This window comes from Diceros bicornis, chromosome 5, assembly GCF_020826845.1.
Source record: "Diceros bicornis minor isolate mBicDic1 chromosome 5, mDicBic1.mat.cur, whole genome shotgun sequence".
NCBI classification, from domain to species: Eukaryota; Metazoa; Chordata; class Mammalia; order Perissodactyla; family Rhinocerotidae; genus Diceros; species Diceros bicornis.
The window spans coordinates 97,657,178-97,671,041 of NC_080744.1; the positions used below are offsets into that span (position 1 = coordinate 97,657,178).

General features: G+C 50.8%; 1 protein-coding gene across 8 annotated transcripts in view; it reads right to left on the reverse strand.

The window, feature by feature from the left end:
* Positions 1-13,864, reverse strand: part of CEMIP (cell migration inducing hyaluronidase 1) — a 159,619-nt gene that overhangs the window by 44,021 nt on the left and 101,734 nt on the right. For all 8 annotated transcript variants that reach the window (XM_058542598.1, XM_058542597.1, XM_058542592.1 and 5 more), the window contains 2 exons: positions 8,953-9,085; positions 7,964-8,155 (listed from right to left, as the gene is read on the reverse strand). In XM_058542598.1, coding sequence (XP_058398581.1) covers positions 7,964-8,155; positions 8,953-9,085 — 325 coding nt within the window. The remainder of the gene's footprint in view (positions 1-7,963; positions 8,156-8,952; positions 9,086-13,864) is intronic.

The window sequence follows — 13,864 nt, forward strand, 5'->3', positions numbered from 1 at the left end:
CACATTTAGGGAAACGGAAGGTTGGACAATGCCAAGGGCTTGCCCAGTGACCTGATAGAGGGTCAGGACGAGAATGTGGGGTGCACGACTCCCAGGAAAACACGCCCCCTTGGCACCTATGACTGGTGCTGGGGGCTGTCTCTCTTCTCCACCAGGTTCTGGCTCTGGGACCGAGCGAGTGCCATGAGCCTGGGCCTTCGCCAGGAGCACCTTTCGCGTGATGTTTCCATTCTGTGACTTGACGACTGTGCCACACAAAAACGTGAGGGTTGTCTTTCCAGAACCTTTTACCTCGTAAATCCTCGACTCTGACTTTGAGGGCTGAGCCTGTCACCTTATCTCCAAATAGAGGTTCTCTCCACAGCCTCGGGAGTGTGCTGCCTCCTACCTCTCTCCAGGAGAGCCTGCTGCAAGGAGTGCAGGTGGCAGATGGCCTCCAGCGGCCACAGCTTCAGGAGCCAGCTGTGTTCGCTCCAAGCCTGTGCTGCTCTCGGGCCCCTCCCCGTGTTGGCGCACAGCAGAGGTGCTGGAGCCGGGCCAGTCCTGCCCCACGCAGGACTCCTCAACACGCAGCCTTGACTCTGGAGCCCCCGGTCGGCCTGCCGGAGACTTTCTCAGAGCTGCACTGTAGTCTGAGCTCCTCCGACCTAATCATCCTTCCTTCCCTCCCTCCCTTTACAGGCATCAGACCTGCATCTCAGTCTGAAGACTCTCCTGGCTCCTCTACTCCCTCTCTCCTCCCCCCAGTAAATGTCTTGCACATCTAACTCTGTCTGGACACACCTTCCTGCTTTATTTTTCCCTTGCCAGTGGAAGATCTTGGGGATCAATATGGAGACCAAAGAATTTTCAGCACTTTCTGCCTCCCTGCCTTCCCTAGTCTCCCAAACCATCCCAGTTCAAAACACTCCCTGTGGATAAACAGGTAAGTAAAAATGGGCCCTTCTTCTGGTCTGCCTCATGCCTCCGGGCACACTAGATCCAGACCTTCTTTCTCCACTGCTGGACACCCCCACGGACAGCTTTACTGGCAACACCCAGAAAAGCTTCCAAAGGCTTCCTCAACCAGCAAGTCCTCGGATTGGTCTTGGGGTACAGAAGGAAGAACTCCTGCCAGCACCCCAGAGGCAGCTCAGATGTCCACGAGCTGGCCAAAGCAAGTGCAGAGGAGCCCTAGGGGCTGTCCCGAGAGGCACAGCACAGAGTATGCTTCCCAAGGGGATGCCCCCCAAAGGCTGAGCACATTAGGGAAGAGGCTGCACAGGGAGCAGCAGGCATGGTCCTGCCAGCCAGCAGCATGGGAAAAGAGCTTCCTCTGCAGCTCCAAGGAGCTTAGATCCCCGCCTACCAACCCGCAGGATGCACAGAGAAAACCCCAGACTCTGTGTGGGCTTATCTGCCATCACTCCCATACAACCCCTCCTGCTCCAGCCAGACCATACCACCCACCCTTCCCTGAACAAGGCTTTGCTGTTTTACACCTCAGAGCTTTTATCTAAGCTGCTCCCTCCAGCTGGGACAGCCTTCCCCGCCTTGCCCATGAAGCAAATGGCTTTGTCCTTCCAGATCCAGCTCCCATGGCTCCTTCTCGGTGAAGTCTGCCCAACCATCCTCCACGCTGCCTTTGCATCTCAGTGTGGCCACAGCACTCGGCAGAGCCAGGAAACCAGGCCAAGCCTCCCCATCTCCAGGATACACATTCCCAGACTTCCAACCAGCCCTCAGAGCGCATGCATTTCAGGGCTCAGGGGGCATCTCTCAGTTTGTCGGCACCTCCCTTAAAGATGGTGTCCAGGCAGGACACTGACAAGAGGCTTCTGTTCCTCAGGGATCCAGTCTCAAACACAGCTGGAGAGGCAGGAGAGTGGATGGGGAAGACTGTGGCTCTGGAGCCAGGCTACTCAGATTGGATCTGGACTCAGATGCAGCTGTGAGTCCCTGAACACGTTATTTAAGCTCCCTGAACCTCAGGCTCTTCATCTATAAAATGGAGATAATAATAGCACATATCTCAGATGGTAGCCATGACTGTTAAATGAGTTAATCCATGGAATGTGCTTAGGAAGCTCTTGGGACATGGTGGAGTCTAGTGTAACAGAAGGGACACATGCGGCTGTCACCAGCATTGTCCCCAAGTGGAGTCTGGAATCCAGAGCTCCCACCACTAGCTTCATGCCTATAATGACGGGGACTTGGTAGAAAACAGGTCTGGCGGCTTTCTTTGTGCTCTGGGGAAACAGCCTCGGTGTAGGAGTGACTTCCAGGTGAGGAGGGGCTGTGTTGATCAGACTCCTCTGAGTGGGGATGGAAGATAGACCGAGAGCTGGAGGAGTATCCAGTCATACCGCCTCCTCCCCCTGGATCCCTCATCAGGACCTGACAAAACCGCACTACTGCTGTCCACGGTGGCGGCCATTTTATCTGTCCTGCTGCTGCCTTCACAGGCCTCTCCCAGGCTGCTATCCCAGGGGAGCTGCATGCCCCAATTTCCCGGCACCCCATCTGGCCTGCAGAATTCTCCGTCCCAGCTCCACCCTCCCTGCCTTCTCGCAGCACTGATACATGGAGGACAGCCAGGGGAAGCAGATGTGGCCACGCTACATTTGTCCTGAATGATCCAGAGGGGCTATGAGCATGACAAAGGCGGGGAGGAGGCCTGGGAGCAGAGGGGCTCTGCATGGTCGCCCCACACAGGGCTTCAAACCCTGACCTTCCTTCCTGGCGCCCACCTGGCAGCCGCCCTGGTCCCCTCTACGGGTAGGCACGGTCCTAGGCACTTTGGGGTCAAGAGAAGAATATACATCAAGGACCTTCCAGTGGGGGAAACAGACACGAGTACTTGTAGTTCAGACCTGGCAGGACCCCGTGAGTCTGAGGGAGGGGGCGATGGGACCTGCCCTTCTCAGACCTTCAAGGACAAGCCCAGAGGGAGTCTGGCTGGAGCGTCCCAGAGAAACAAATTTAAACCACAGAGCTCCCCAGGTTCCTCCTACAGTCCAGTCAACTCCAAGTGGAGGTGCTGGGAACAGGGTCCTTCGTGGTGGAAGGATGAAGTAGAACAGTAGCCTTGGAGCCAGAGCCCTGAGTTTGAATCCTGGCTCAGACAGACCAAGTAGACTTGCTTGGTCTACACCAGCACCACCCACTAGAACTTTCCGAGCTGATGGAAATGCTCTGTTCTGCGCTGTCCAATATGCTAGCCACTAGCCACATGCGGCCACTGAACACTTGAAATCTGGCTACTGTGACTGAGGAATGGAATTTTAAATTTTATTTAATTGTAATTAAATTTAAATAGCCCCACATGACTGGTAGCTACCATATTGGAAAGCACAAGTCTAGACATTTAATTTCCAGGACGCTTGGTTTCCTCATCTGTGACATGGAGAAAACGGTAGCCCCCACCTCATTAGGTTATCATGAAGGGTGAACAAGTTGGTTTACGTAAAGTTGGCATATCATAGGAAACTCAAAAAATGTTAATACTAATTAATAGTAGTAATATTTAAAAGTGTCTCTGTGCTGGGGGTGGTTATAAGCAAGTGGGAAGGTGAGAAAGAAAATGGGGCAGAAAATGGAGGTTTCCCATTGCCATGTCAGGAGGTGTTAGGAATCACACTGTGGTTGGCAAAACTTTGAAATATTTTTTTAGATGATTCACACATTTTCATTACTTTGTAACCCCCATCTGTTTCCCATCAGAAAACCCTTAAAACGTAAAAAGGCCTATTTACTGGAATGGGGCATTGAGAAAGGAAGATCTAGGAAGGCTGTGTCCCTGTCTACAGGCAGCCTGGGGAGGGGGCCCTAAGTGATAGGTGGGGTGGGGGCCGGGGGCACAGCTACGAGTGGACAAGAACGAAGCAGGCACCATCCTCACTCCAAGTCAGCGGGGGATGGAGAGGCAAAGCATGGGCTTGGGGCCGAATAGGAGAAACGCGAGCCTCCCCAGGACACACACACACACAACCCCCCTACCTAGGGCTTTTCTGATGCTGTCCACCAGGAGGCGCTGTTTTCACGTAAGCCACAAAGCAGCTAAGCAGAGTAATGTGGATGGTCCACTCTGAGCCTAACAACTTGAAGGGAGGGAGGTGGTAGGCTGGGCTGTGGGGCTGGTGGAGATACAGACACAGGCAGAGCTTGACCAAGGCAGTGGGGAGGGTCCTGAGGGGGCTCCAGCCTCTCCTCCACTTGTCCATCGCCCCCCTGGTACTCAGGGCCCAGAGCAGCCACCTCACTCCACATCCTGCCTAAGAGGCCTCAAGAGGCAGCTGGACCTGTTGGCCAAACACTGTTGGCAGGAGCAGCTCTCCAGCCTCACACACAGACCACAGTGCTGGGTGAGGCAGGCATGCCCTGACATCACAGGGGTCCCTTGTGCTCAGGCCACCCTTGGCACCCAGAGCTGCCCCTTCGGGACCCGCTCAAAGTGAAGTCCCTCCAGTCCTCGGGGCGCCCAACGCTGGGTGCAGGTGAGGGCTGGTCTGAACAGGCCCCGAGGGTCTCTCCCAGGGGAGCACCTCCTTCCGCCTCTGTGCAGGACTCCAAGGCAGGCTTTTCCCCCTCTTAGGAGCACAAATGGCACCTTACAATGAAGACTGACATCAGCTCAAACGGTCTGAATGCCACTCCTGCCAAGAGTCCAGGAGGACGACATCCCAGAAGGACTGTACACAAGGATTGTCCCTGGAGGACACAGGAGTCATCCAGTGGAGACCCAAGGGTCACTCGTCGTTAGGAACCTGCTTCTCTTGGTGCTCTCTTATAAATGGGGATATAGGGAGTCTTTCCTCACCAGGGGAAACCCAGTGGGCCACTGCACTCAGAGCCCCAAGTTGCCACTGTGGTGTCTCCTGCTCTCTCCAGCCCCACGCAGCTCTGGCGTTCTCCACTGTGGCTACTCTGCTCCTCTTCTGCGGCTGGAGCACCGCATGCTCCTCCCAGCACAGGGTCTTCGCACTTGGCTGTCCCTCTTTGACTGTGCTCTTTGCCCCTCGTCAGCTTCTCCTCTCGCTCCAGCCCTCCGCTCTATCACTAATTCCTCTCGGAAGGCTCCCACCCCTGTTCTGACTTTGACAAATCCCCCTTTTCTATGCTCCTATCACCGCCCCTATGTTCTTCCTCCAGAGCAGTTCTCTCATTTGGGATTTTCTTTTCACTAGGATGATTCTTTGCTGGATGTCTCTTCCCACTGCAGGACTGCAGGCTCCCTGAGGGCAGAGAATGTGTGTATCTGGCTCACCATGGCACCCCAGAGCCTGGCACACTGCCCGGCACATATGTGCTCTCTAACTGTTGGCTGCATAAATGATGAAACGCTCCTTCCTGTCTCCCCACGCGTGTTCTTGGGAAGGAGGAGTGAGGATGCCTGGCCAGCCCAAGGGTGGGAGAAGGGTGGGGCATGTGCACTCACAGACACGGCCTCCACACCTTGAGGCCCCCTGCAGGCCTCCGAGAGACCTCACGCGCCACTTACTCATCAAGACAGACACGGTGTGCTGCTTTCTCGCTGCAACTCCCTTCACCTGCACGTCCCAGAGGACAGAACTGATAAGCTACAAAATATACAAGTTTCAACCACTGGCCTGTGGGCTGCGCCCCTTCCTTCCTTTCCATCTTTAAGCTTAGGTTCTCAATTATTGCACCTAATACAACTAATAATAGCAGCTGACATCGACTGAGCACTTACTGTGTGACAGCACTATTGTAAGTACCTCACCCATACGAGCTCCCTGTGAAGTACTGATGACCATCGTCTCCACTGGACAGACACGGGAACCGAGGCAAAGGGAAGTTAAGTCCTTGTTTAAGGTCACACAGCCAAGAACTGGTGTCCCTGGAATTCAAATCCTATGCTCTTTAAGCGATTCTACCTCTACCAAAAAAAATAGAAAAGCCTTTCTCAAAATGTCTTCAGAGAAGGTGACCAACAGCATGTCCCCTCACCTGATACCACCAGTCAAACCACAGACAGCCACACGTGGAGCGTCTTTGCATCACACGCGTCCAGAGTCGCTGTTCTCACTGCTGTGCAGCATCCTTCACTCAGAAACTCCCATGACGCATTCCTCAGCAGCTCAGAGCTAAGGGAGAGCCGCCCCTCTCGGCCTCTGTCTCCTCCCTTTTTTTGGACAATAATAGTTAAATAATTTGTGAAGTTTCTTTTCTGCTCTGGTTGCCAGGAAGCTCAGAAATACATTTCTTGGTCTATTTCAGCAGCTTCTGCTAACTTCCGTTTCCCTGCTTTTTGCTGAATTGATTCTCCTTCCATCAGTCTTTTATTACTGAGACACACATCTTTCAATCTGTTTTTTTTTTTCTGTATGAAGATTTACTTGGGTTTGAGTTTATTGTAAGATACCCTCAAACCTTTTTCGAAGAAGGTAAGGATTCCAACAAATCACCCTTTAAAAAGGCAGACTCTGCCACCTTGTCGGGGAACGAACGTTTGGTCACCTCAGCTGCTACCCATGAGCTGCTGCCTCCTTCCCCTCTCTAGCCACAACCCCCAAATCACCATCTCCTAGAAACATCACCAGCCTTCCTTTTGCAGGTTCTGAGTCCTGCAGGGTCAGTGCCCTGGGACCATAGCTGCGGTGTGTGTGGGCCATCTCAGCCATGTGACCTCCAGGGTCCCCTTCCCCCATGAGTAAAATAAGGGCTTTGGACTCCATCACTGTTTCTCATCTTTTTTAACCTTTGCTCCCCCAAATTCTTTCTCAAGCGCAACCCCATCAGCCAAAAAGATTGTGTTGAATTTTATTTTCTGTTGTTTTATTTCCAAAATAATAGGTATCTGGAATACATTGAAGATGGTTTTCCACTCCACAGTCTTCCTCCTACCCCAAATTCTACTACTTCTCCAGGTGCAATGTCCTGTAGCGCTGGTATTTTTAATGCCCAGTATTGATTCTCCTTTCTTCTGGTAATACATCCCAACTTTCCTTTTGGGAATGACCCTTTCTCCATTCGACACAGTCTTAGAGGGACTGTCAACGAAGATGCGCTGCCTCCTCCTAGCCACCAGCCCAATTAGGGCTCTCTCCCTGGAAGGTGACCTTTGGGCGCTATGTCCAGTGGCTAAGCATGGTTCCTGCAGACAGTGATGCCCTGAGGATGCTGCCCATTCGCTCCTGCTACCCAGATCCCTGAAGCTGCCCTGTTCCTTGTCCTTTTGCAGCCTGGCTGTGCAACTTCGACTTTAGTTCTCTAAGTTTAATAGCCTCCCAATGAATTCCTTTTTCACTGAAGACAGTCAAGTTGGATTCTGTTGCTTACAACCCAAAGAACTCTAACTGATCCACAACTCTCTCCACCAAGAATAACTGACCTGGACTATACCTGAGATCTCCTTGTACCTCTAACAATCTGTAATTCCAGCAACCTCACACAACATAAATGACAGGGCACCTAGGTCAAGATTTAGGAGAAGAGAAAGGAAAACCCAAAAACTATAAAAAAAGGAGATGTAAAATTTTGTGGTAGATTACATTATTGCCTAAAAAACATTCACTCCCCCCCGAGTCAGGATGGGAGACACAGGCGCCCCCACGTTGAGCCTGACCATGCGATCTGCTTTGGCCAATGGAATGTGGGTTTGAGAGTGTGTTATTCTCAGCCCAGGCCTGAGAGTCCTCTTGTGTGTCCATCTCTTTCTCTAGGAACTTTCAACCTCCTCCATGAGAAGAAAATGTCTTGGAAAGAATGAGAGTCACATGGAGCTGATCTAAACCCAACTCCCAGCCTGGAGCCAAGCTCAGTCTGGAGAAGTTGAGCTCTAGACAACCTGCAAGGCATAAGTAAGAAATAAATGCTTGCCTTGAGATTTTAAGGTTTTTTTGTTATGCAGCATTATTACGGCAATAGCTAACTAATACGGATTTGCTGTGATTTCAGGCAACTTTAAGCCTAACCGTTTTCAGAGTCATCTAGCCCAGGGAGGAGTTAGTGAACATCTTACCTGCTACTCTGACCTGGTTGGAGGCACAGGCTTTGCAGGGAAGCACCTGGAACTCTTCCGCCTGGTACATGGAGTAATCAGTACTGGCGACCACCAAGGTGTCCCCAGGCTTCCATGACTGTACGTTGTCTTCCAGATTCAGGACGGTGCTGTTCACGTTGGTGTCGATGGTGACAGTGAGTCTGGGCCTCACTGGAACCCAGAACAGCAGAGACTGAGATACAGCCCTTTGCTCTCAGCAAACTTCCAGCTGCCCACCTCCTCCCTGCCCCTCCCTAAATAAGCAAATGCCGGGTTTGCCTATCCAAAACCCAAATCACCAGGCTCACCCATCCCGGTCTTGGTGCAGGTTTTTGAAGTCAACAAAAACCCTACCAGAAAAGAGCCATTCATTAGGTCTGGGCAGGGGAATTTTCCACTACCTCCTTAGCTGGAGTTAAATGTGGCTGCCTCACCACACCCACTTTGCTCAAGATGTAAAACAAATATAGTTCCTCTCAACCATTATTTACAGTAGCCGGGAGCCTTTCCCCCAAAGAACTCCCATCCCTAATGACTGCCTTCTGGAGGTGGCCAAGTGCCTCCTCGAATGAACCCACCATTTCCAATCCCTTCTAAAGAGCACGTCGGGAACTGAGTTTAAAATAACAGCATCCAAAGAGTCAACCAGCTGCGTGTCTCTGCAGGGAGGGCTGCAGGGAGGTCAGCTCTGTCCACTGGCCCCTGGGTTTCTTGGACCAGGCCCTTCCCCTTCCTGAAAGGCATATGGGCAGGGTGGGGCTCTGCTGGCTCCTGCCAACTCCAAGGACCCTCCCACTGCTCCTGTGTCACAGAAGAGCTCTCCACTGCGAGCTCAGCAGGAGCAGTGTGTCACTGTGATGCTCGGAGGCGGCTGACCCAGCCAGCCAAGCTCACAATGTGTAGCTGCCAGCTCAAGGAGCAGAGCCACGGTTTCATTTCTGTCTGCAACAGAAATGAGAGCTGCTTACCAGGCTTCCCACAAAGGAACCGCACACGGTAGCCCCGGCAGGCTCGGCCCCGGTCGTAGCACACAAACCTATAATCCTGGCCTCTTTTGTAGACAACCTCGGTGGTGAGGTTAACTCCATCCACTGTCATGGCCTGGAAATGGCACAGAAATTATAGAGCAAAGTCATTGCTTTTTGTAAAGAAGGAAGGTGATGATTAATGTTATAAACATATACTCATAAGTCTAAAATTGTCCCTGCTGCAAAAACTATTTGCAATGGTCCAGGATTATTATTCCAATGAAAGCCCCCATCAGTTTTGTTGTAAGAAAAACAGCATGCAGTCGCAGGACTGATAAACGCCTTGCCTGGGGTCCTCCGTTACTCAAAATCCACACCCATGATTTACTGCTCATTCCCGGGGGGACAACTTATGGGGCATCCACAGTAATCAGGCGCTCTGTGAGGAGCTGGGCTGGCTTCTCACAACTCGTCCCACCACCACCAGCACCACGAACAGTGGCCGACATTTACCGAGGACTCACTGTGTTCAACCCACTGGTACCCAAATGTGATTCCACATCACACGGGGAGCCTTTAAAATGACTCATGCCCAGGCCCCATCCTCGGAATCTCAGAATTGATCATGTCTGGGGCACAGCCTGGGCATCAGGACATTTTTTTTTTTTTTTTGTGAGGAAGATTAGCCCTGAGTTAACATCTGATGCCAATCCTCCTCTTTTTGCTGAGATTGGCCCTGGGCTAACATCCGTGCCCATCCTCCTCTACTTTATATGGGACACCACCGCAGCATGGCTTGATAAGCGCTGCCTCTGTCTGTGCCTGGGATCCGAACCCGCGAACCCCAGGCTGCCAAAGCAGAGCACGCGAACCTAACCACTACACCACTGGGCCAGCTCCCTGGGCATCAGGACTTTTAAACTGTGCTGGCCAATATGGTAGCCACTAGCCATACGTGGCTAACGAACTCTTGAAATATAGCTGGTACAAATTGAGATGTACTGTAAGTATAAAACATATACCAATTTCAAAGGCTTAGTACCAAAAAAAATTGTAAAATATCTCATTAATAATTTATTCTATTGATTCCATGCTTCCATTCTATTAATTCCATATATTGAAATTATGATTCCATAATGCCAATTATGATTCCATAATTCCAATATATTTTAAATATATTGAGTTAAAAACATATATTACTTGAATTCATCTAAAAAAATAATAAAACAAATAAACAAAAGCTGCCCAGGTGATTCTAATGGGCAGTAAAGTTTGAGAACCCTTCTGTAGCTCCGAGCTAAGTGTTTACATATATTATCTCATTCCAGCTTCAGAGCTACGAGGTCGTTACTAGTTTTACAATAAGGAAACTGATATGCAGAGAGGTTGAGTAACTTGCCCAGAGTCACAAAGCTAGTAAGTGGCAAAGCCAAAATTTGAATCCAGACTCATCCAACCACTGGGCTTGTGCTTCTCGGCCCCTCCCACTGCTGCCCTCCAGCACCCACTGCCTAATGTCTTTTGTTGGCCTCCTCTCACTGGACTGTGGGCTCTGGGGAGGGCGAGGACCAGGTTTTTGCCTGTCTCCCAGGTCCCAACATCCAGCCTAGGGCTGGCACAGAGTGGGGTCTCAGCCAATGGGGGCAGACGGGAGGGCGAGCAGCTTCAGGGCCAGGTAGAGAATTTAGAGAGCAGCTCAGAGGAGAGTGTGATGCCTGCCAGCTGGGGCTCATCCCAGGCTGGGTGTGTCTCATCGAGACTGTGGCTGTCATCAGAGACATGCGATTTAGAGCCAGGGCTGCAGCTGTTGTCCTCTTTGGCACGGAGACCAAAGCGAGCAGGGCTGGGCACACAGGCAGGCAAAGTATAGTCAACCCAGAAAAGGGGAGGACTTTTTAGGAAACATTGTTTTGAACCCAGCAGATATAGTTGTCTTTGGCTGGGAAGGAGAGCTCTGGGATGTGAGCTCCACCCTCCCCACAGGCCGCACCACACAGCAGTGGTCTCGGGTGGTCTTGCTGCAGCAGAGGCGGGCATTGAGGCCGGCAGCCATTGGAGGACAACACCAAGCCTGGGAGGGGTTAGAAGCCAGCTCAGCTGGCTGACTGGCAAGCCCAGCTCCCCGACCCCTGACGTTCTCCGATGAGGCCAGTATGTTCTTCGTAGACCCCAAAATATTGAGAACCGAGCCTGAAAACACCACCGAACGGAGTGGGACAGTTTCCAAGGTACAACGTCCAACAACAATTCCAAGGAAACTACTCATTTCTGCTGCTTGTCTCTTCTTCCTTTTTCTAACCTGAAGAATGACCTCAGTTTTGGATAAGAAGAGTAAAAAGGGCTCTATCACTGTTTATTGAAACTCATCTTCACTTTAGGCACAATTTTATTGTTGTTCATGATAATAACTAATAATCATAAAATAATTAACAATATTATTATAATAATAAAATAAAACAATTTTAAAATAATAAAAAATTTATGAGCATTCACTATAGGTCAGGCACTTCATATATTGTTGCGTTAAAAATCACAAAATAATCCTCTGAGGGAACAATACTATCCCCATTTTTGCTTATGAGGAAATTGAGACAGAAGTTAAGTGACCTGACTGGAATCTGTGGCCAGGACTGTGAATGAGGCATCCCGGGTGCGACATTTGGGGCGGTGCTCCCCGTCAGGGTGGCAAGAGGGCAGAGTCGGCCCCTGAGAGGGAGGGCCACCTCAGACTGTGTGCCTGCCCTGGGCTCCTCACTCGCCTGGCCCGGTCCTGGCACTGCTGATGCACCTCAGCTCACAGTGGCAGAGCTTCGAGGCAAACTCAGATTTCTCCGGTGTCAAAATACATTTTCCTAACCACCAGGCTAACCACCAACCACCATGCAAGAGCTGTGGGGGATGTACAGACTGCCCAATGCGGTATCATCCCCAAGGAGATATGAGTCCAGGAGGTCCCACTGGCCTCAAAAGGTGGGTGGGTTTTAAGTGAGAAGGTGGGAGGAAAGGGGATTTCAGCCAAGGAGAATTGCAAGGAGGACAAAGACATGGAAACTGGGCGGGGTGGGGGTGGGGGTTGGGTTTTGATTTTGCAGAATCACAAAATATCAGATCTTGAAAGAGGTTTCCTTGAGTTGAGGTCGGCTATGCCAGTCTTGCTCCTTCCTCTTTCTTTCCAGCCCTCCTCCTCCAATCCTGCCTAGGTCACAGATGTCCTTGACACACCTTCCCCTCCGGAGGATCTGACTATGTCTAGGCAGAGCAGGCGTCTGGGGCCCTCTATGTGTAAGACACAGGCTCGGGGGGCAGCCACAGCCCTGAAGAGGAGCATTCGGCCCATGCAGTGGTCAGACACGCCAAGTGACCACAGTAATCTGTGATTTCCAATAGTGCCAAAAATGGACATGTGGGAAGTTCAATTCTGTTTCAGTCTCTCCTGTGGGTTAATTAACTAGGGCATTTAGCTCCTGGCTGATGTGTCTGACACTCATAACAAGGATGAAATTCTGCTTCTCTCATCTGTTGCAGACATAGAACCAGGCTGGCTCCGCTTCCCTAACTTTGGAAAAAGCAGGAGTGTATTATGCACCCCCACTGTTGTCTTTTATGAGTTCAAAACAATGCTCTAGCTCACTCTGGGCACCATGACTGACTGAAGGTTGATGGTGAGAAGCACGGGCAAACTTCACATCTCTAGGACAGCAGCACTTTCTCCTGGTCTCTAGAGACAGAGGTCTGAATTCACTTTTGGAGGCACATGGCATATTTTTAAATGACTGCTTCAACGGGCCTTTGTTTTGCCAAGAAAAAGCCAAGATCCTATTCTGGAATTGAGAGTTTTGAACTAATAAGGGGCTACAATGCTCAGCAAAATATTGTCAAAGAATGCGATTTTGTAGGAAGGCTGTTCCAAGCCTCAGGGTAAGCGGGGAAAACTGTTGTCGGGTCTTTTATTCTTCTCCAGACCTCAAATAACTTAAACTCAGGGAATTCACTGTCAAGGATCCTCCTTTTGTTGGAAGGAAACTGGACCCTGCACTATGGCAGCAGACTGGTGGTTAGAGAGTATGAGGTGGGGGCAAACATACATAAACCAGTCTCCTCTGCTGTCTTCGAGCCTTCGGTAACGTGTTATTTAATGTTTTAGCCTGGGATTAGCCATGCTTCGACATACTCAGGGAAGAGCCTGTGTCTGTGCTGGGAGCAAAGTCACTGGATGAGGGGAATGCCTCAGGAAGGCTGTTTCCTTGGCGTGGAGAAGTGGTCTTCCAAATAGCAGTGGTCTGGAGCCAGACGGCTGGCAGGGCAAACACGAGGGATCTGCAGACTGTGTCAGCACTCTGTGAGGATTTCCAAGAGTACTTGGGAAGAGAGAACTGTAAAGGAAGGGGCTTCCTCTAGCCAAGGAAACTGGAGGAATAAGATTATGGCTATTTCAGAATTAAAGCTGGAATGTTCAGGTTGCAAGAGAAAATTAAAATTAAATCCAGGACCTATGTGCTTTGCGCGAGTCAGTGTTTTTTGTTCTGTCAGACCCGAGAAGAGCCTACAACTTGCAACTTAATCTGGGTAAATTCTTTTCAATTAACATTGGAGCCGCGTGAAGGGAGAGCCCTAGCCAAGTAACGAGAAAGGTTTCCTTGGCCTTTGCTAACTGCAGAACAGAGCGTCCTCCCTTGGAAAAGTGGCCACTTGCCCCCTGGTCCCTGTACAATGCCAGGCAGAGGGCAGAAACTGCCCAGCATGGTGCAGTGGGGTGTGAGCACAGTCAGGTGACCTGCCGCCTGTGGGTGGAGAATCTGAGAGACGGGGTGGCACAGATGCTGATCACCACTTTTATTGGCTGAAAGAGGATAAAATGAGCAAGGATGGGCTTTCAAAAATGATTTCTAATTCTACATCAAGCATTTAGGTG